The following is a 21,750-nucleotide window of genomic DNA, read 5'->3' as shown; positions in this document are numbered from 1 at the left end:
TATTTAGTCTATTTGCAAAACCGCCATTTAAAACTTATTTCTAGTTCCACTTCTCTCTCAACAATCTCTCCTATTCCACAGCATTTCTAAGTCAGCATTTTTTATCTCAAAGTTTGCATACAGATACATACTATGGGAGCCTTCTATCAAGCTTTAAGAATTCCCTACAAATCCATTTCCCACACACTATCAGTTGATGAGAGAGAGTATGTGGTAGAGTCTGAGATCTTAAACAGGTCATTAAAAGAAAATACAACAAAATTAATGTGAAGAACATGATGGGTGTAGGAAAGCAGGGTGAACAGTGGCTCCCTTTCCAGTATGCAGCTACAAAAATTTTATACTAAAAAGCAGACATAGGCATTGCTTTTACATGGTACATGGAGAAGCTGACACTTCAGTCAGTAAACAAGCATTCATGGAGTTCAGGAGACACGGGTAGGTCTTGCAAGCACCTCTGAAATGCATTTAGCTTAGAAAAATAGGAGCCCCAAAGTTCTTAGGCTACAGGAGAAAAAATTCAGAAACTTAACAGATTATTGCATCAATTTATGCTTGGATACTAAATAAGAGTTGAAAGGAACTTTGTGACAGAAATTGAACAACCAAGTATCAGAAGCACAAGTAAGCCAAGCCCCTAATCACCAAAATTCTTTCAGTTGTCTCAATAAAGATACCTTAAATCTTATTTGTAATCACCTTAAGTTATTTCCAATTTACTTTTTAAAGTGATTCAACATTCAACCAACCCCTGAAGGAATTCTCTTACTGAAGCATAACCATTCAAGCTCACTAAGAGCACATGCATACACATTCAAGGTCAACAAACTACTCCACAAGGTTTTGGGGTGGCTTTTCTTTTCAAAACAGAACAAAATAACTGTTCTGAGATGGTACACATAGACAAAGTTAAAAAAAAAAAAAAAAAAAAAAAAAAACAACAAACCTGGGAACTTTCTAGAAAAGACACTTACACAACAATATCCAATGAATCAGAAAAAAAAATGCAAATATATTTTAAGATACTCATGATAAGAAAGACCAGGATATTATCATGCCAGAAGTAAAAACCATTCCCCTCACAAATAGAAAGACCTTGCTCCAAACACTCAAAATCTGTAAGTAGGGAAGGTATCAATCTTCTACATGTGCTTAGAAGCAAAGGCTAACAATGAAATACAATACATTATATTTCTTTAGTATCACAATGTCTTTGTTTAGAAACTAATTCTTTTTTAAAGCACATAATGAAACAACAACAAAAAAAACATCACCAAAAGCGAGAAAAATTTACATAACCACAGGGTTAAAATAGAGTTAATGTTGCAACAGAAGAATTCTACTGGCTTTTAAATGTGCCTTTTAGCAAAGTTAAAGAGGCTTAATAATTCCAATGCCTACAGTTAACTGGCAAGAGTAACAAGATTTATCTGTAATTTCATATATGGAAGAGGTATTTTGGTGAATGTTCTTCAGTGACGTTATTTGGAGGTTGCATGAGATGAAAGGGAAACAGAAGTTTGGAAAATGTTTGTATTGGCACTTCTTTTATTATGAACTTGCTCTACACAACCAAAGAATTGATTATATTCCCTTTTTTACCCCAAACAATTTACCTTTTTCTTCCCTACTCTTTACCTCAAAAATGTTATCTTTGCTATGCACTCTAATTTTTCCTTGTCTCATCTGAAGCAATTTTTAAAATTGCTTCCAAAACATTAACTGCCAATAGTCAAGCTGCCATAACTCTGGCAAACAACTGTCTGACATAGTTTGTTATTTGTTTAAAAATATATTAAAAAAAAAAAAAAACCCACACAAAAATCCAGTTGTATTCTGTATGAAAACACTGAACTTACAATCTCAAATGGCTTTTTTGCACCCATGCAATTTCAACAACAACAAAAAATCACTTTAAGCTAAAAGGTTTTATTATTTGGTACCATTACTTAGCAAAATTAGGAGAAAAGTACACATCAAGTATGGGTTTTCCCCCGTTATCTCTTTATACAGAAGTATCAGAAGCAAGCAAGAGTAACTACACGTTAAGTGCTTCACTGGCATTAAAGAATAAAGAATAATCACTGAAAACTGTATTTTGCAATGAACAGCCTGTGAAGTGCTTCAGAACATGGAAACTGAGCAGAAAAGCAACTACACCATTACTATACATTACAGAATCACTGGAAAAAAGTGATTTAAAAATACTTCTGAAAGTCATTTTTTCTAACTTTCTGCTCAAAACTGGGTTTTATTTCAAAACTTGTTTAGACTGCTCATGACCTTTACCAGTTCTGTTTTAGAAATCTCCAAAGATAGACATTCCACAACCCCTCTGGTAAACTGTTCATTGTCTAAGCAGTCTCATAGCAAAATTTTTCTTCTAACACCCAAGAGTCTTCCTTTGTTGCAATCCACGACAGCTGCCTCCTGTTCTTTCACTGTACCACAGTATCCAGCTCGGCCTTCTGTACAACCCCTCGACCAGGTAACAACAGGCTACTGCTGTGACTGATCATTTTAGGGAAAAAGCCAAGGCACCACACTCACCTTTCGAAGTGGAGCGGCCAGCAGGTCTGCTGATATTGTTTTTCTGATGCTTTGTTGACATGCGCTTCATCTGGCGGGGTGTACTGGGGGGAGAAGCGCCATAGAAAGTGTCAGCACTTGCTTCATCTGATAATTCCTCAGGGTCAGATTCTGAGATCTTGGAAGGAGCATCTCCTGATCTGCATTCTTTCCTGCACAGAACAAGATAAACCATTACATTCGAGATAAAGAAATTTTACTTGCAATATCTGTTTGGAAAGCTAATTCAACCATAAATCTCAACCATAGTCAACCTTCTGTATTTTACTGCCACATCCACATATATTTACTTCAGGTTTTTTTCATATCCCTAAGGGTAAGTTTCCAATCAAATAAATAATAGGCAACATACAAAGAAGATGGTATAGGCAGAGTGTCACTAGAAGAACACAATGTAAACATACATACATATGTATATCTTTCTGAAAAAATCTGTGGCAAGCCTAAACTAAGAGGTGCATGAAATAAACAAAGGTTCAAACATACAGACATAATGCAAGACATTCGATCTGATCACTAGCAGAGACAACAGCAGGTCTTCCATTCTCCACCCCCTAAACCTCTCATACCACAAAGGCAACTTCTAAAGTCACTCTCCCACCCTTGACAAAACTTTTATCTAGCATAGGAGATCTAAAAGTATTTTTCACAGATTTCAATATCAAGAATATTAATAGTATTAAGATCATAAATAAATATTATCACTCCCCAGTGGTGCCACACATGGAATTCTCTTGCTTTAACACATATCAGAAAGAACACACACACTATTTTCAAAGAAAGAAAAGAAACAGTTTGCCTCTATTCTCCTCACTTATTTCTGAAGCAGGTGGGCAAATAACTCTACAGAACTCTCAGTAACTCCTGACTCTAGTAAAAGACACTGAAGCAAAGAAACAGTCAGTCTAAATCCGTGCAAAATAGTATCAGTATCTGATAAATTCAACTTCACTCGAATCACAAATTACATTTTTACTTGCTACTATTTTAGGGGCAGACAAGGTATGTTACTCATAGTCTAGTGAAATGAGTCTGAGTTAAATCAGCAAGAAATATGTCAGAATATTTCCAGCTAGTAGAACAGCAGTAAGGCTAACAAAACAAAACCAAACAAAAGGTAGATACTGTACTTTTTCTTGGCCTTTAGCTATAAACAGAAATAAATACCTTAGCATGTAGAACATTTATGTTCTTTACAAAACCACAGAAACATTCAGTGCACGAAATACTCTTTTCACTTTACTCTCACTCTACTACTTCAGCTTTGAGAAGGCAGCAGGCAAGTTCACCTACTTCTGCAGAAAAACTTTATCAGTTACCCAACAAAAATGACCCAGGTGGCACTGCAGCACCACCTGGAGTCTTAGGAGTGCCCTACAATCTGGTCATAGTGACAATCACACAAAATCACCAATACTTTGTCTTGTTTCCTTGCCTTGGGACATCATGCTGTGACTGTGTCTTAGCAATGATTTAACCAACCCCCACTGACCAAATATTAAAAAGAAGTCTTAAAACTGTTCCTACAGATCTTGTGAAAATATGTGGATGAGTATGAGAAACAGATCTTGTAAGTGCTGAGCTGGGAAAGTGGAACTCAAGTTTACATCTTTTTGGACACCAGAAGAGCTTTATTTCTGAGAATACTTGTGAACAGCCCTACTGTGAAAAATACTTCAGGCAGAGAACACCCCTGTGATCTTGCCAAAGACAAATCAACCACAAGACACTAAACCACATAAAACAGAAGTCGTTAGTTCCAGTGCTTATGGAGCCATTTATTTTTTCAGTGATCTCACTGGCCTGGCAAGGCACAGGGTGGGGTGCTGATGCTCTTGCAGAGGCTGGCAGAACAGATCCTCAAGCACTCACATTAGGTCTCCAAGGCAGCTTTAAACTAGGACTAGTTGCCTTGTTAGGAAAGACCAGTGAAAACACTGTTTTCCTTCTATTTACAAGAAAGCAACCTCTTCAAAGAGCTTAATGGTCAAATCTGTCCACCAAGCCAAATTAAGTGATCTTTTGGTCACTATGGCTGGAGGCATTTGAAAGATGTGTAGATGTGGCCATTACAAGACACGGTTTACTGGTGGACTTGAAAGTGCTACTTTACAGCTGGACTCAATCTTACAGGTCTTTTTCAACCTAAATGATCCTATAACTCTACCTTGTATGTTTCTTGCTACGTCTGATGAGAGGGCATGAGTGCCAGAAGTATCCAAATTACCCTCCAAGCTCACACATGAATTACCTATACAGCAGCATCCAGTATGACTGACTTAACATTCAACCATTTTTGCTGGGTAATTTATTAAGATGTTCTTTGATAAGCACAACAGACATCACAAAACATGCAGCACTTGAAATCATATCACAAAACAAGCAATCATGCTCTCGTTGGTAACAACAGACCCAGTCTTGTTAGCAACTGGTGAGATGATCTAACCAAAGCTGGCTGGTCTGCTTAGAGAGAGAAAGGCACAGGTTGCAAAGCAAGTTTTAACAACCCAGCATACTTGGTTTAGGGTTCGTGTGCAAAGACTATACCTCAACTCAGAACTCAAATCAGTGCCAATTAACACAATGATTCAGTTTCACCAGTGGAAGCCTTATGGTACAACAATGCACTAAATATACAGGGTCTGAACTACAGCAGCTCTATCAGCTTTGACATGCCAGGATCATTTTATCTAATCCAGACATATATGATCTTCAGCAGCAACACTCCACTATTAAAATCAGTTATGATTTTTACAGATTACTGACACAGCACTTGCAATGTTTGTGTGTTATTTACTCTCATGAACTAACCATAGACTAATTAAATGTGCCAATCTATAAAACGCCGTGCTGGCAAACCTGCATCAGATTATAGTGTTGGTTATTAGACAGAATTGTTGGTTCCTAAATACTGTTGCAACCAAGGTTGAGAAACATTAATCAAGGCTGATTTCTTCGTAGCTACCAAGATATGCAGGTTTTCTCCCCCACAGCCAGTGAAAACCTTCCAAATCTTAATTAGGCTTACACACAATAAGTGAAAGCTTGTGACAAATGCAGTTACTATTGCCAATAGCAGCCTAAACCAAATCCCTACAAGGAAAACTAGAAGTGCATAATTTTCATATTCTATTTACAGGTTCCCAGCCTCAATTTTAATGAGAAAAATGCTTCTTAGAAGTTCACCCTTGGAATATAAGAAAAACTGGAGCCAGGACACATAAATCACCTTGGCAGCTCTGAAATGCACAAAAAAATCCAACAAACCAAAAATGTTTCCAAAACATAACTACTGTATGTTACACCAAGGTGCATTTCAGCCAGAATCTGAAAAGACAGAATATATAATTTCTTTAATTTGCACTTCTAGATGACAGCAGGATTTTTTGTTTATTTAATTAAGTAAAAGTGACGGCAATGTTATCTACAACTCCAGCTCACTCATGAAAATCAAGATAATTCTTGTAGATTTTCAAAAGCCTGCAAACAAAAATAGGAAGGGTGGGGCAGAAATCAAGGTATGAAATTTGAAGCAGGAGGACAGAGAGCAAAAAACCCAGTAACCACCACTATTGATAAAGGCCACAACCTTTGGAAAAATACACTCATTTATCGCTAAAAATAAATTAACAAATGAAAACCACTAAGGATCACATGGGAACATCACAATTAATTAGGCTAAAGTCACACTGAGGAATACAATTTTTAACCAGTACAAACTTCTGCACTTTCCTGAAACATTATGCAAACTTGCAAAGTTTGTAACAGGCATAAATGAGAGATCATCCTAAAAACTGTGACAGCTATAGGGGGGAAACATCTTTTTACTCTTCCCTTTCTATCAGCTACCCCCCTCATAAGCAGGAGGAGCTCAAGTACATGAGATACTTACATAATTAACTCAGGTTCAGCCATTGCTTATCATCCCACATGCAATTTAAAAGCTTGTTGGGGATCAAGAGCAGTAGAGGCCAAAGGACTGGACTGGAAGCACAGGGCAATAAATTAGTCAGGCAGTTACCACACAGGAGCCAGAATCATTGCCCACCACAATAGTTTGGAAGTAAGCTGGGCACTCCAGACACTGCTGCTGTAAACAGCTTCCTGCAGTTTCAAAGACACCACACCATGCAGGAATCAGCAGGGCTCTTTCTCAACACTTCTTACATCACCCTGCCATTTTCATACAAAGAACTGCAATATCCAGCACCAAATTACCAAGTACCAGCTCTTGACATTCAGGGGCTTCATTTTAAAAGCAAATTGTCTGTTTTTCAAATCTATACTCCTTAACTCAGATTCAGCTCGATAATTAATGCAGGAAGACAAGGCTACATTAGTCTGTTCTCGGCAATGCACATTCCCAGTCAGCAGAAGCAGCTCTCCCTAAAGGTACCACAATCAGTCTATTTCAAACAATACTCTGACAACAACTGTCATCACCCAACAGCTGTTGGTAATGCAAAAAGCAAACAGAATTTCTAGGTACCCACCTTTGCACCTGTTAAAACAGAAAAACAATGAAGTATTCAGTCAGTGCTGCTAAACACCACACAACAAAACTCTGGAATGAGAAGCTCCAGTTTCTTTGCGGCAGCACAAGATTTCATTTTGTTGCAGAAGAAAATGTAATGGTAGTCCCGGACCAACAGCACTAAACAATCAGTAGCACTTGGGTAACAAAGACTGAGGATTAGACAACCTAATCAGGAAAACAAGAGGGAAAAACCTGAAGTTCTGCTACAGTACAGGACAGCTAACTGGTATAAACACATAGGGTTATGTTCCAACATTAGGAAAGCACCATGCACTCCTATATTTCAACTACTTTTAAAAAATTATGTTCTGAGGGAAGCTGTAATCTTAAATAAATGGACATGGTTCTGAAAGGTTGTTGAACCAACAGCAGAAACAACTAAAAATCCAGCTTTGGATAAGGTTTTTTTACAGATCAGCTACACACATGAATACAAAAATGAAGTGTTTGATACTACTGCATTTACTATAAACTGCCCCAAGTGCAGCAAAAGGAAGACTTCACCAGAAGGCAAAGAAAAGATCTTGTCAGGTTTTTTCAATTATATTTTTTTTTTTGTTACAGCACAGCAGGAATTTGCATACAGTATGTACAACTAAAGCTGTATTTTTTTTTTTTTTTTTTTGCTATATGTACCCTGTTTAAGTCTGGCACAGCACTTACAGGTAGGAAATTTCAAATTAAGTTTTATAGAAGACACAGTACCAGCACAACAATTTCAGTTTTAAGAAATATTCTAATTCAAATTCAGCTGTACATAGCTACTTTTTTTTTTTTTTCTTCTCCCAGAGGAACCAGGGGAAGGCAGGATATGTGATCATTTATCTCTGCAGCCTAGGAATGAACAACCAGCACACTGGGGGGAAAAAGCTGATACCTGGACAGGAGGAAAGGAGAGCAAAGAATTCACTTACAACTGACTGTGGAAGTCGAGATAGACACTGCACTCAGAGTGCTTCTTTAAAAACTTCAGAGGGCTTCAAGCATCATCAATTCCTTGTTATCTGAAAGTCCTCAGACCTTTTCTCTTTAGTCTCCCACAAGCAGCTCCACACAGCTCTCAGGGTGTGTCCATCTATGCCAGCAGCTGGTCTGCAGACTCAATGCCTCAGCTCTTCTTCACACACTGATGAGGGAAGTGTGCCCAGCTCTATCCACACTGACCTGGGACTCTGCTGTCCATAGCCCTGGCTCTTTCTCTGAAGTCTTCTCTCCTCCTTCCCCAGTTCTGGCTCTAGCATGGCTGCCTAACCTTGTCTGTCCTACACACAGCATCTTACTTTTTCTGTCCCTGCCTCTTCACAGCACAGCCAGCAAATTCCACCTCACTCCAACCAACCCCCCTCCCAGCTAACTCACTCTTTATCACATCCACAGCTGGGAGGGCTGTGCCCACTCTTGGATAATTAACACAGCTGTAGTATACCAAGGGTAAGGTTGCTTTTAGTATTATCTTTATCTGTCTCCCTACAACAGATAGTAATTTTACCATTCACTCCTGACACAATATGCAAAAAAGCACTTGCATCTTTCATCCAGTATGTCAACATATGCAAATCTTACACAATCTAAGTTTGCATTAAAACAGCTTACAGCAGAGACACTTGTAAGAGCACAAAAAAGGAAGCAATATTCCAAAAAAAATTAATCAAGTATGAAATATAATGCTATTCACACAACTTTTTACATTGAAGACGTCCAGAAATTATCAACACTACAGTCACAGTAAGATGACACAGTGAGAAAGGGAACATTTTGCTTGCCAGGTTGCACAACCCTGCCCCTTTTGCCATCCTTTCTGCACAGGAGGCAACAATCACATGATCTCAATCACCAACCTGACAGTGAAAAAACCATTAGTTTTTTGGTGCACCATTTACCTGTCAGATCAATAGCCACAAGCAAAAACCCCACAGCCATGTGACAGCCAAGCTCCTCCACTACATCCCTCCTGAACCTGGCATTCTCTCGTTGAGAGACCAGGGCAAAGAAAGCAATCTGCTGAGTGTTAAGTGAGATTGTGCCTTCAGTCACTCTCTTCTGGCTGCACACGAAGCAGTTTTACACGACTGTAAAATTCTGCTTTCCAGACACTTTGCCAGAAGTCACCAGCACCTAAGATGCACAGGTATAACTTAAAGTACCAACCCTGGTTCTTCACTGGTGCTGCTAAAACAATCCAGCTTAGCTGGAATGCCTTTGTTAGCAGGATTTTTCCAACTTCAGCCACTTTAATTTTGATTAGGCAGCCAAATGTACTTAATGTCACGCTAGCAGGTTTCACGTGGCAGGCATTCCTAGTTGAGGGAAGGCAAGAGAGGGATGTTAGGAGATGAGAACAGTAATTTTTAGCTGAGTCAGCCACAAAACCAATGCAGCTTTTTACTTGCCACAACAATAAAAGCAAAATACTTGGGTAGGAAAATGCTTAAGGTAATAATGATATCACCACCAAGAACTGACTGATCACATAATTCCAGGAGCCTTTTTTTTTTTTTTTTTAAATAAATTAACCTATGAACAAGGGATCGTGAACATAGAAATAATGACAGAAACACTAAAACTTCACCAGTGTATTGTCAGGATGTAACAATAACCCTTGAAAAGCCTCACTTTGTTCACTACACCTTGTTTATCTTTGCAAACTAATCTGCAGCAGGGTGCACAAATGCACACACTCAAGCCTGCTATGAAACCCGTGCCACCCACTGCAAACTACAGGTTTACACTACAACAACCCTGCCAACAGTTAAGGACCAAGTACAATAAATTCCACATCAGCTGAGGGAGCAATATAAAGCAAGCATTTCTGCTGCAACACTGGTTTGGAACAAAACTTCATTGTGACAAAACCACCACTATTTCTCCAGGAATCACCAAGGAAAAAATAAAAGTCATTACTGGGGAAAAGAATAATGTACAGCTTTGAGCTAAACAGTTAAGCTCTAATTGATTCCCAGTGACAACTTCTCCTGCTTGGTAACTCTCAATTAAGCTGTTTAGAATAGAAGGACCCAGCAAGTGTGAACACACTTCATTTCTACAGTAGACCTCGAGCATGTCTGACCAGGCATTACAACTTTCCTTACAGCACTAAAGTACTTACGAGCAAATTTTAGCTTAACAGAAAAATTTTAACAGAATTTTCTCCTTCTCCAGATCTGGAAACTACCAGAGTCAGTTCTGCAAATCACTCCTACTTTGGCACTTTTCTCAAAATTCTCCTGGGCAGAAGCTGCTATATGTGCTTACTATATTTACAACAGAAAGACAAAGTCACAGAAAAATCCAACAGAAGTTATTGAAAGAGTGGTGAGGTACTGAAGCACCTTTTGGCTGATTAGAATAACATGGTAAACCTCAAAAAACAGAAATTGTCAAACATTGATTCAAGAATAAAGTAAGCAGAATGCAAAATAATATCATATCTTTTTATAGCAAGTAGTGATAAGCATTACTGAGATATATTTAAACGATCCAAGGAAGTAGTTTTTCTTCCTCAAGTTATACCAACTAGAAATAAGTATTAAAAAAATAAATAAAATAGAGCTCTTGTAAAAGTTTTGGCAGTTCTTCATGTTCTCAGAGAAAAAATACTCAGAACTTTCTGTTCTTTTTTTATTAGCAAATTTGAAAACAGAGAAAGCTTAACTAATTTTTCCATCTTGGATTATTGTAAGTTTTTATACAAATCTGAACCATGATATAACAGCACTTACAGTAGATTCATCTCTGAGCCTGGCCCCAATAGTTTATTTGATTAAAACTGTGCCATATTTTATTTCAAACGAAAAAAAGAGCCTATTTAATTCTACCCTTGCTCTACAATGTGCAATAAAGTGTGAAAATGTTGATGGGTTTGTTAGGTTTCCACATCCATGTTTAAGCCTGCCAAGTGAGGCTGCAAATGGATCAAAGGTTAGAACTGTAGAAACAGGAGCTAAGAGAGCTTCACCCAGCCCAGTCGGTATCCAGCTCTCTTCACTTAACAACTGATGCTAAAATATTCATTGATTCCAGACCTCGTGCTTCTCCATTAGTGCTACCTTTTCAACCTCAACTATATCCTAGCTTATATTTGGGAATTTGAACTGTTTCATGGCGGTTTTTTAAGTAAGAATCTCTGAAATACGTTTTCCTCACTAATGATGTTTGAGCATACATTGCACAGTTTCAATCCAAAGGGTAAGTGCTGCAATTAAGTTCTTGGCACCTGCAGAGATGCCATCCCAAGGTATCAAGCCACACACCAATACAGCAAAGTATACTTAAGTAAGACCCATTTGTGAAAAATCTGTACTAACACATCTGCATGGATTTTCTGGAAAATTTAAGCTACACCAAGAAGTTACACACTACTAGGAAAAGAGTGCTAGGTTCAACTATAAATGTATCATCTATAAAAGTGATATACTGGGAAATGCACAGACCTCTGATAAAAGATAAAAAGAACTCTAACAGCCATCCTTCCCCCACTCTCCCACATGCATTCTATTCTTCTGGCAGAAAGTTCCATTCTTAGATAAGAAAAAGCTAACAACTGGTTATGACCCCAAAGTTTCAGTTCATCATTTAGATAAAGTCAAAGTCTACAAGAAGGTGAAGCATTGAAAGAGAAATAGGTTTTCAATGAAAGCTGGTGTCTAAGCACAGCATGCTGGACTTCTTGTCTGTAACTTTTGGAAAATCCACGCAATGCAATGGGACTTCAGTACTCTGCACTATTTGGAGCATCCCAAGAGCTCAGCGGTCACGCCCACGGAGAGTTCCACAGTGCGGCCAAGAAGTAACAGAGCCAGGAGTAACTGTGGCCTTGTTATCACCCACTGAATGGACGTTCTACGGCCAAAAAGGTAAGAACCTTTACAAATGCTGTTCTCAGGAAAAGCAACAGCAAGTAAACCAGCAGCACAGGCAAGCAGAGGGCAGATTAAACCATACACTTACACCACATCAGAAAGCAATACGTGACACTCAGTACCACTGAACATCAGCAGGACACGGAAGGAACAGAATTAATTTCCTATTTCTACCCTAGGACTGCAGGAGACATTTATCAGCACAGTAGTTACATCCTATCTTGTCTGGCTCCAGAATAAACCTGATTGGGTTTCTTTACAAATTAATGTGATTTTACACACAGGATTCTCAGACTGGACAAGCAAATATTTGACAATTCAGTAACACTCAAATTCAGATGTTAAATAGAAACACTCCCATTTGGCTTTACATTTGCAGTAAGCCAAGAAAGAGCATGGGACCCTTATCAACTCTTAAAATAAGCTTCTAAGTTATTTTTTAAAATTCAAAAATTATTTAGTTAATAAATTACAGAATAAATGTAGCATCAGCAGTTAAAATCTGAGAGAAGAATAAAACTGAAGGAAAGTAACAGTTCTGCAAACATAAATGTTGCAGACAACAGCAAATCCAACCACACAACTGAAGAAATGAGCTGACATTCTCCTGCTGACAGAGGTCAACACGCTATTGACAAGCGGTTGGTACTATGAAAAATTATCTTCTAAATGTATTTTAGATGCAATTTAAAAGAATGATTTGTATATAATTTAAGAAATGTGGTTGTCATGGAAGCCAAATCTTTATAAGCCTCTAAAAATCCCAATTAGCCTCCTGAAGTAAGAATTACTGCATATCCCTTATGCTTTCCTTTAAATTCAGTAGGATTTGTTTTCATCACAGCACAGTTTGCATTCCACAAAGGTCAATATCACTAGCTTACATAATAGTAAAACCAACCTTGACACAGACAGCACTAATTAACAGACATAAAAACAACCCAAGCAGCCACACAACACAGACTAATCCTTACTGCTACAAATGCCAAAGACATCTCAACCAGCACTTCATGTGTGTTTGTGCGTAGGTGGAACAATCAGTCATTCATCCCAATCTTGCACATGTAAACAAGAAAATGCAATACATGTAGAATAGATTACATCTTACTTCATTTAAATGCATGGGGAAAAAAAAAAAAAAAAAAAAAAAAAAAAAAAAAAAACACCTATGGCAAAGCTCTATATGCTTAAATCATTTTTCCCACTGAAGCTATGATCTTAAGTTAATACAATAAACTCTTTCACTGCTCATATACTATCAGCCATACAGACAGTGTGGCAAGCAGGAAAATGTGTTAAGCACAATTCATGACATAACCTCAAGCTTCCCCCAAACCACAGGTGCTGCAGACTGACAGCCCAATTCATTGTCATCCTAGAGAAAACAAATCTGTTAGACACACTACTGAAAAGCTCCCCAGCAAGGAGGAAGCCTCCACATAATTCACAATTCTGTCCCACTTTATTCGCAGCCTTAGTTCTTCCTTCACCCCTTGCACTGGATGTGTGCCAGGAGAAAAGAGGGCTACCAGCAATCAAGGCACAAGTCAGGGCAGCCCTAAGGCTCCTCACGCCTGTGCAGTGCCCCCAAACAAAGGACAAAGTCCCAACAAAGGACATGCCGAAGGCCACACTTTCTTTATAGTGGACTTTGTGCCAGAAAGTTCTTGGGAAAGCCTAAAATTGGGCTTAGGAAATTCAAAGCCTATGGGTAATAATCAAAAAGCACCAAACGCATCTGTTTTAATTAGCATTCTAAATTACCTAAGTGGAAACATCTTGAAAACTTTCCACTTGTTTTAAGTGTGAATTCTTCACAGAACTTTTCAGCAGTATCTCTTCACTTATCCGTAACCACTGCGTGCTATCCAGGGTCAAAGTGCACTTCTATCTCAAAATCAACATCTGCTCCTAGAGTCACTGAGCATTTTTCAGTTTGGAGCTGCCTGCCATCTCTCTCCCCACCAAAGTGTGTTTCAAGAAAGAAAGGAAGACCTGGAAAAGTGTGCTTTTGGAGAGTGATTCCCAATCAAATACTTTTGACTAAGGACTGTGTCATTCAAAAAAAAAGCCATAAATATATTTTACGTTTGCCTTCAGTTGACAAAATGTACCATTGCACTTATATTCTAACAACACACAGAATCCTCACACAAAGACAGATTTCTCACGAGACAGTCTCAAAACAACAAATCAATAAGCTTTGTTTATTAAACAAGTGTAGGTGTATTGCTAATTCAGAATGACTGAATACTTCTCCACCAGAACTAAGGTTAACTTAAAGAGAATGCATTACAGCAATGCACTTTAGCACTACCCAGAGAACACGCGCACACTCTACAAACAGGATTAAAAGTGATCTGACATCAAAGGGATTTCAAACGCCCAAGCCTGTGCAAAATAAACTGATTTCAACAAGACTCTGACCTCACAGCCCCAAGAAAAAACACCTAATGACCACACCAAAATTTAAATCAAAAGTAATCATGTTTGAAAAAGCTTCAGGTACTTCACCCGCACTACATTTACGTAAAAGCAAGTGCTGCATAAAGCCAGAGAGGCAGGTGTGAAGTTGGGACACAAAGTACACACAGAAATGAATCACAGTGGATGGAGTACATGCATTACCCTACACAAATTGAGGCTCCCTAATTGTTTTGAGACGTCCCCTTCCCACCCACCAGCTCAGTCTGAAATAGCTAATTCAATTTTCATTTGCTGGGTAAAGTTGTCGCCACATTATCCACACCCACATCCGAGTCATATAAACTGTCCTGTAATAAGCAGAATCCAGCAGAGGTCAGAAATGGCCCTGCACAGGAAATGCCTGGGTGTTTTCTATTCAGGCTCTGAAGATTACACTTCTACACGAAGACAGCCCAGGTCTAGGGTCATGCTGTTGTACAAACTTCATTTTAAATCATTTTCTGCTCAACCTGCAGTATTAGTCTTTGAAGAGTCCTTTGAAAAGGAACTTAGAAGCTTACTAATTCAGTTGCCCCACAGCATTTGTATTTCATAATATTTCTGCTAAATCTTACTAATTTTATGCACCTTCTGATTTTGGCATTCTCATGACAGAAAAACAAACCATTAATGCACATCAACAAAAACTCAAAGGCACTGTTCAACCCCCCAGCCTTGACCCACTCAGGAGCACATCCCCACTTCCCTTTTATCCCATTAGCACAAAGCAGCAGCTCACAACACTCAAGAACGATCTCAGCAACAACGACGGCATGTTTTTTGCACAGCACACCTGGAACACACTGCACCCGACTACTGCCTTACAGCGCTAATTGATCACACAAGAGTTTTAAAAATGTTTCCTGAATGCCTCCTAGTGAGAAGTGAAGTGCATCAACAGGATGTTATTTAAAAATGAGAAATAATTGCCACGGAATTAATAACTCGGACTTATGCAATACTTCTGCAGCCAGCTGGAAACACTAAACCATAAAGTAATTTGCATCCCCATCTCTCAGCAGGGCACAGATGGAGACTTGCCAAAAGCCAGTCTGCAGGTCAGCACATTCGGGAGGCGACGGCAGCTCCAGAAAGCTTTGAGGCATCACAACACTTCTTTGTGAACGTTCTTTTTTTTATTTTTTTTTTTTCTTTTACAACTCTACCTCCTTAGAACTATCGATGGCAGTGCTGCCAGCAGCGATAGTCCGTGCCCCCGCTGTTTCCCCAGCACGGCAGGGAGAAGCCGATCTGAATGCCGGCTGCCATAAACAGCAGACACGTTCCGGGAGGGCAGCGCTGTTATCGCTGCGGTTCCCAAAAATCAGGGAGCGCCGGTCCCGCTCCGCACTCCCGGGCTGCGGCTGCTGCTCCGCTCCGCGCCCCGAACGGGCACTGCCCCACACTGCCGCCGGGCTGGGGGCCAAGGAAACGATTTCCTTTGAATTGCAAAGCGCCCACAAAGCACTGCCTTACCCACCGCAGCCACTAGAGATTTCTTATCGAAGCGCCCTCTCGCTCTGCAGGAGCGCTGAGGCAGCAGCACCAGGCGCGGGCTGTGCAGCGCGGAGGAGCGGGAGGCAGAGAGTGCACATCCCCGGCCCCGGCGCTCGCAGCCCCCGCCCGAGGGGCACCCACCGCTCCCCGCACGGAGCTCCGGCCAGGCGGCGCTGAGTACTGACCTCCCCGGCGGCGACCGCGGCGGCTCCTCCATGGCGGTGGCGGCACGGAGCGGCGCGGCGGCGTCTCTCATGCATGCACGGGGGCCGGCATGGCGGCGGGCCCCGGTGCGCGGCGCGGGAGGAGCAGCAGCAGCAGGAGGAGGAGGGGAGCGGGTCCCTACCCGGCTGCAGGAGCGCGGCCCCGCAGAGCCGCCCGCGCCGCCGCCATCTTGGGAACAGCCTCCCGGGGCAGCGGCGCCGGCAGCATCGCTACGGCGCGCCACGAGGGACCGGCCGCGCCAGAGGCGCTCGCTCCGGCGCGGCCAGGCGGGGGGCGGCTCCCGGCGCGGGGTTCCCGCTCTCGGCCGCGGGGTCGGGACGGGCGGCGGGACAGCGGCGATTCCCCCGGCACCGCGGAAACTACAGCTCCACGGCTCCCCGCGAGGGGCCGCGTTTGTCCCGGGGCGGGGCGGCGAGTGATGGGGGCGCGGCGGGCACTGCCCCCGGCCGCTCGTTCCCACAGCGCCGGCAGACGGAGAGAGAAGAAACATAAAACCGCTGAGGGGAAGGTGGTTCCCTCAGCAGGTGCCGGCCCCTGCAGCCCTGCTGGCCCCAAGCCCGGGCCTGCGGGGGCTGGAGCGGCCACGGCCGGATCCTGGGAGTGGAAGGCGTGAAGGACCCCCGAGGTCCCCTCTGGGGGCGGATGGAAGAATAACCTTCTGTCTTTATTATACTCTGCTGCCGGCAGAGTGACTTGTTTGAATTTATGAACCTGGAGTTTTTAAACCCTCCAGCACCGCTGCCTGTCAGCCTTGGACAGAGAACTGGAGCCACATTATCCAGCTGGAAATACAGGGAGGGAAATGTGATCTCCTGAAAATGTGATTTCCTTTAATTTTTGGGGGCGGTGAGAAGGAGACTCGCCTTCTGTGGAAACACAGCAACAAACCCTGGCACCAGTGAGGTTCATACAGAGCACAGGCAGTGCTTCCCATGGGTGACATTTGAGCTTGGATAGAATCACTTTTAGATTCTGCATTTGTGCACCAGTCCCTTCATTAACTGTACGAGAAATCTGCACCTTTCTACTCTGATACCAGTTGTAAAGTCACTGTGCACGAAATAAAGTTGTCCAGCTCTCCTGTCAAAGTTTAGGAAACAAATTCAACAGTCCCTCTGAAATAAAAGAATTTTTTAAAAGCTGAAATGCAGGATATACTTCTATTATATCATGTTAATACTATCTACTATTTACCATCTTAATTAATGCATGCTTTAAAATGCAGGACCAGATAAATAACATTATGCAGGAAGCCACTTAGACTATTTTTCATAGATCAGGAGAGATAAGTGAATCACCACAACCCTGATGATCATGACATTTGAAACATCATGACATTCAGCATTTATGTCAAAAATTATTTTATAGCTATATAGGCTATAGCCTATCTGAGTTAAGATACCTCATGTAATGGAAAAGACTTCTGCTCCAGTACTTGAGTCCAAAACCATAAAACAGTTCCAATGGCAGATACACACAATACATTCCCACTAATATGTCATGGTGAACAAAACTTAGAAACCATAGCTGAAGGTCAAAAATTCTCAAGTGCTATCCTAATGGATTAGTTGTCATAACATACAAAAAATATACATTATCTAAAGTAAAGCTGCTTACTTCACAGTATGCATGTGGTTTTGGTATGATCATAAATAACAAAGAGTTAATGTTACAGATTAAATCTGAACATTCTTTTCAGTTTGGGATCATTGTCTCACACCATCTCTGCAGCTGTTTGCAGGGCAGAGATGCATTTAGCAATCATGGCAAAATATTTCAGCTTCTTTGCTTCTTCTGTCAAAATAATCAATGCAGTGGTCTGTTAGAGGCACAGAGTTTTCATTAACCAAGGGAAAAAAAAATCTGATACTGCATTTTGCCATAGATGTGATGGTGTGGAAGTGGAGACATCCCAAGGGCCCTTGGCAAAGGGAGAAATGGAGACTGACCACTGCCACTACTTTCTGTCAATATTAAGATAGTTTACTGAAGTAAGCTGGGGTTCACTGCAGCCTCTCAAACAAGGTGGTCCAGAAAACTCTTCCCTGTATGTTTTTTCCCCTTTCCCTTTAGGACAACCCAGCCTATTGTGTTGCATCAATTCTTGTGGTATACCACAGAAAATATCCTAGAACTACAGATACTGCCAAACAAAGCAAGGCTGCAAATTTGATACAGAGATGCTTCTTTACCTGCAGTTGACCATAGTGAGCAGCATAGCTCCTGGCATCAAGGAGAAGATCGTAAGAGAAGAAGTTTATGAATGGCCTTGCAGAGAGCTTGGGAAGAAATTAAGAAATGTAGGAATATTTGGAGGTGATAGTACAGGAAACATCAGATGACATAAGAGTCTCAGAGCCTATATAGGGATAATATTTAGCAAAGAAAAAAAAAATCAAGGCAATACAGAGATCTTAAAAATTTGATATGCAAAAAAAAAAAAAAAAATTGGCTTCTTTTAAGGAATATCATGGTATTTCAGAGACTCCCTGACTGCCAGTTTCTGAGACTAAGCATATCAGTATTTCATAGTGCAATGAAATTGATAAATGAAATTGTTGGCTCTGGTTCTAGTGCTGGAACACAAGGCGACATGAGATTAAAATACACATCACAATAAGTAGCATCTGTCTGTAAGAAAATTTTAGGAATGGATTTTATTGTCTGATGTGACAAAATCATTACTCCAAAATTACAGGTTAAAAAACCAGGAAACAAGTAACTGTCAAAATAGACAAACTTATTTCAGTTTAACTTCTGTTTTCAGAAGTTTTAGAATTAATTTTCTTCTTTTTTTCAGTAAACATCTGGCTTCCTAATTTAGCAGATGCTGCAATTGCTTAGGAATTGCTTTTTATTCTAGCAACATGCCTTTTATTACAGTAGCAGTCCTAGAACTTGCAATAGAAATTTGACATAGCAATAGCATCCTGATAACAAAAAATAGATTTTTCAAATAGCATTTTTAAATTCCTACTGGAACTACCCTTGAAATTTCTATCTATTTTTGGGGCATATATTCTCCTCAATTCATCACAGGTATCAGACACAACTGTACATGCAGCTGTGCTTTTGCATTTGCCATTTCTCCAGTTATTTCCTATATATAAAAAATCCTAATGAAGACAAAGAAAGATTTGGTCCACGTAGGTAAATAAATACATTATAAGAATATATTTGAAAATTCTTCTCCTGGTACCTGTCACAAGGTCAAACTTCCAAACTTTTTTTCACGTTATGAATGTTGTGCAGAATAAGGCACAATTTCATTTGGGGGTTTTTAAGGTCAGTAAATGAAATCAAGTAATCAGATTGTTCTTCACTGTGTGAACTGCATGCAAAAAAAAAATCTAATTCTTGACAAAACTAGCTTCATACAATTAGTTTTTCCTTCAAATAAGTTATTCATTTTATTTCTAATTAAAGCTCTTTAAAAGTAAAAGCAAAGTTAATCAAACATTAGAAAACAGGCTGGTAGGTATAGTTAGTCTAGATTTAATAAAATGTGCTGAAAATAGAATATTCATATTTTCTTGGTCATAGATTAGAAATGCTCTTCTGAAATGCAATGAAGAGTAAAACAGGAACAATATCTGCATTTAATATCTAGAACACAACTAATGTTGTGACAGTAGAACTGACACTATTTCTTGTGTAGACATTACAAGTAGCATCTCCAGAGTCCAAATGAAATACCAGAATGTGTTTCTACCTGGACACATGCAGATTCCTCCATCTACAGTTTCATTGTTCTCACAGAAGATCAAGCTGGGGATGGCATTGAGAGAAACAGAACTCAGTTTTCAGTGTTATCTAGTCTGAGCTTTGCTGCAATTGATTTGAAGTGTGAAGCTGAAAGAAATTAAGGAGTCCCAGTGTATATAGCCCTGTTCAATCACCCGTTACCGCTGTGATTCATTCACTTGGGAAGCTCATGATAGCTGCCAAAGCTTGTTCAGCAGCATGGTTGAACATTGGGGCTGTAACAGGAGCCAGCTCTCGCCTGACGGAGGTGGAATATTTCTGTCCGAGCTCTGTCACCTCACAGGCTGCATGTCAGATTGCACAGGGCTCAATGCCATTAATTCACCACTATTAAAGGAGTATTTGTTAGTAAGAGTAGCATGCGGTCAGAGACATTCTTGTGATTATTGTTTTATCACTTCAACTGGGCATTATTTTTTTAGGTACTTCCTGTCCTAAAAAGCAATTCTATGTAGCGCTGTCTCTGCACTATTAAAATGGCAGGATCTATAATAGAGAAGTACAAAATCCAGTTGTGCTTAAAGCTGTATGCTTTTACTGTGTAAACTGGTGTTTGGGCTCTGTAATGCTGGGCGTAGCTAAACACACTGGCTGCTCTTTAAAGATACCAAGGTACTGGACGTAGAAATTATCCAAAACTGAAAATATTGACAGGTATCTAACAGTCTGGCTACAGCCGTTTATATCTTCCCAAGAACTGATTTTGGACCTGTGAAAATCAGCTGCACTGAATTCAATGCCACTTGAATTTGACTATCAACAACAGACTAAGCTTGCTTAAAGCTAGCTTGGCTTCTGCTAAGACATATTTTAATTCTTTCCCCAGCTGTATAATAGACATACTCAGTGAGCAGCCATGGGGCATTTATAAACAAGACAAAATGCTTGTCTGCATTTGTGTTCACTACATTAATTTCTTGTTCAAAGAAGCTCCAGTGAAGAATGGGGGCCAATTCTTTGAAACCTTATTTGTAGGCCCAGAGCATATCCATCTGTCTTCTGTGTGTGCCTGACAGTGCAATTCAATGCATTGTTGCACCCAACTCTTTCAACATGTTTTCAAGCGTCTTGCAAGTTTGACTAGAATTTATAAAGTGATGCTTATTTCCATCATCACAGAAAGCCAAAAAAAGTTCCAGACTATATCTTTTAAAATGTCTGGTTGTGCAGCTGAGATTATTTCTATGTCTGCCTTACACCAGCTGCATTATCCTAGCAGAAAACAGCTGTGAGATTTGTATCAAACTTCCCTGTCTAGGAAGACAGGAGCTGTCCATGTCCTCTCCTTCCAGCAGCTCTCTTTATAAGTGAGAGTAATGAAAGAAAAGCAGTATAGCTGGCATTTTCCTTTACCCCAGCAGTTCCAGGCAGTTGTATCAGCTGGATGGAGTTATAAGCAGCCATGAGAAAATTTTAATCTTCACTAAATGGTAATCCCTGCAAACACTTATATTTACATATCAGTTCACTTATATAATAGGCATACTGAAATCATTGGGGCAACCCTGGGAGAACAGTTACTCGTACATATAAATGTTTATAGGATTCATTTCCTCCTTTTGCTCTGAATCATCTGGAATAATGTTGTCCCCACAAATTCACAAGGTGAGTTTTGTGGCATAATCCTGTTGATGGCTCAGTTCTGGTGAACATCAGTAGGAATTAAGATATTCCCCATTTGTTGCAAAGCACTCCCTAACTAGAGCATAGTAAAATAGTATCTTATTCCACAACTCTCAGTTGTGTCCCTTTCTGCAGTGCCTCAGGTTTTATTTTTTCATTTCTGTCCGTTTCATTGCTTAAAAAAGCTGT

The 21,750-nt window shown here is 40.2% G+C and overlaps 1 protein-coding gene across 3 annotated transcripts in view; it reads right to left on the bottom strand.

Moving 5' to 3' along the window:
• MAP3K4 (mitogen-activated protein kinase kinase kinase 4) overlaps positions 1-16,204 on the bottom strand; it is a gene marked incomplete at its 5' end in the record, with an annotated part of 65,041 nt that extends 48,837 nt beyond the window's left edge. For all 3 annotated transcript variants that reach the window (XM_083857265.1, XM_083857266.1, XM_083857267.1), the window contains 2 exons: positions 2,551-2,741; positions 16,134-16,204. In XM_083857265.1, the coding sequence (XP_083713391.1) occupies positions 2,551-2,741; positions 16,134-16,204 (262 nt within the window). The remainder of the gene's footprint in view (positions 1-2,550; positions 2,742-16,133) is intronic.
• Positions 16,205-21,750: the final 5,546 nt, after the last annotated feature.

Source organism: Zosterops lateralis (genome assembly GCF_965231275.1).
Source record: "Zosterops lateralis genome assembly, chromosome: 3".
Taxonomy (NCBI): Eukaryota; Metazoa; Chordata; class Aves; order Passeriformes; family Zosteropidae; genus Zosterops; species Zosterops lateralis.
Note: the sequence above shows the minus strand (reverse complement) of the source record. Positions and strands in the feature narration are given on the sequence as shown.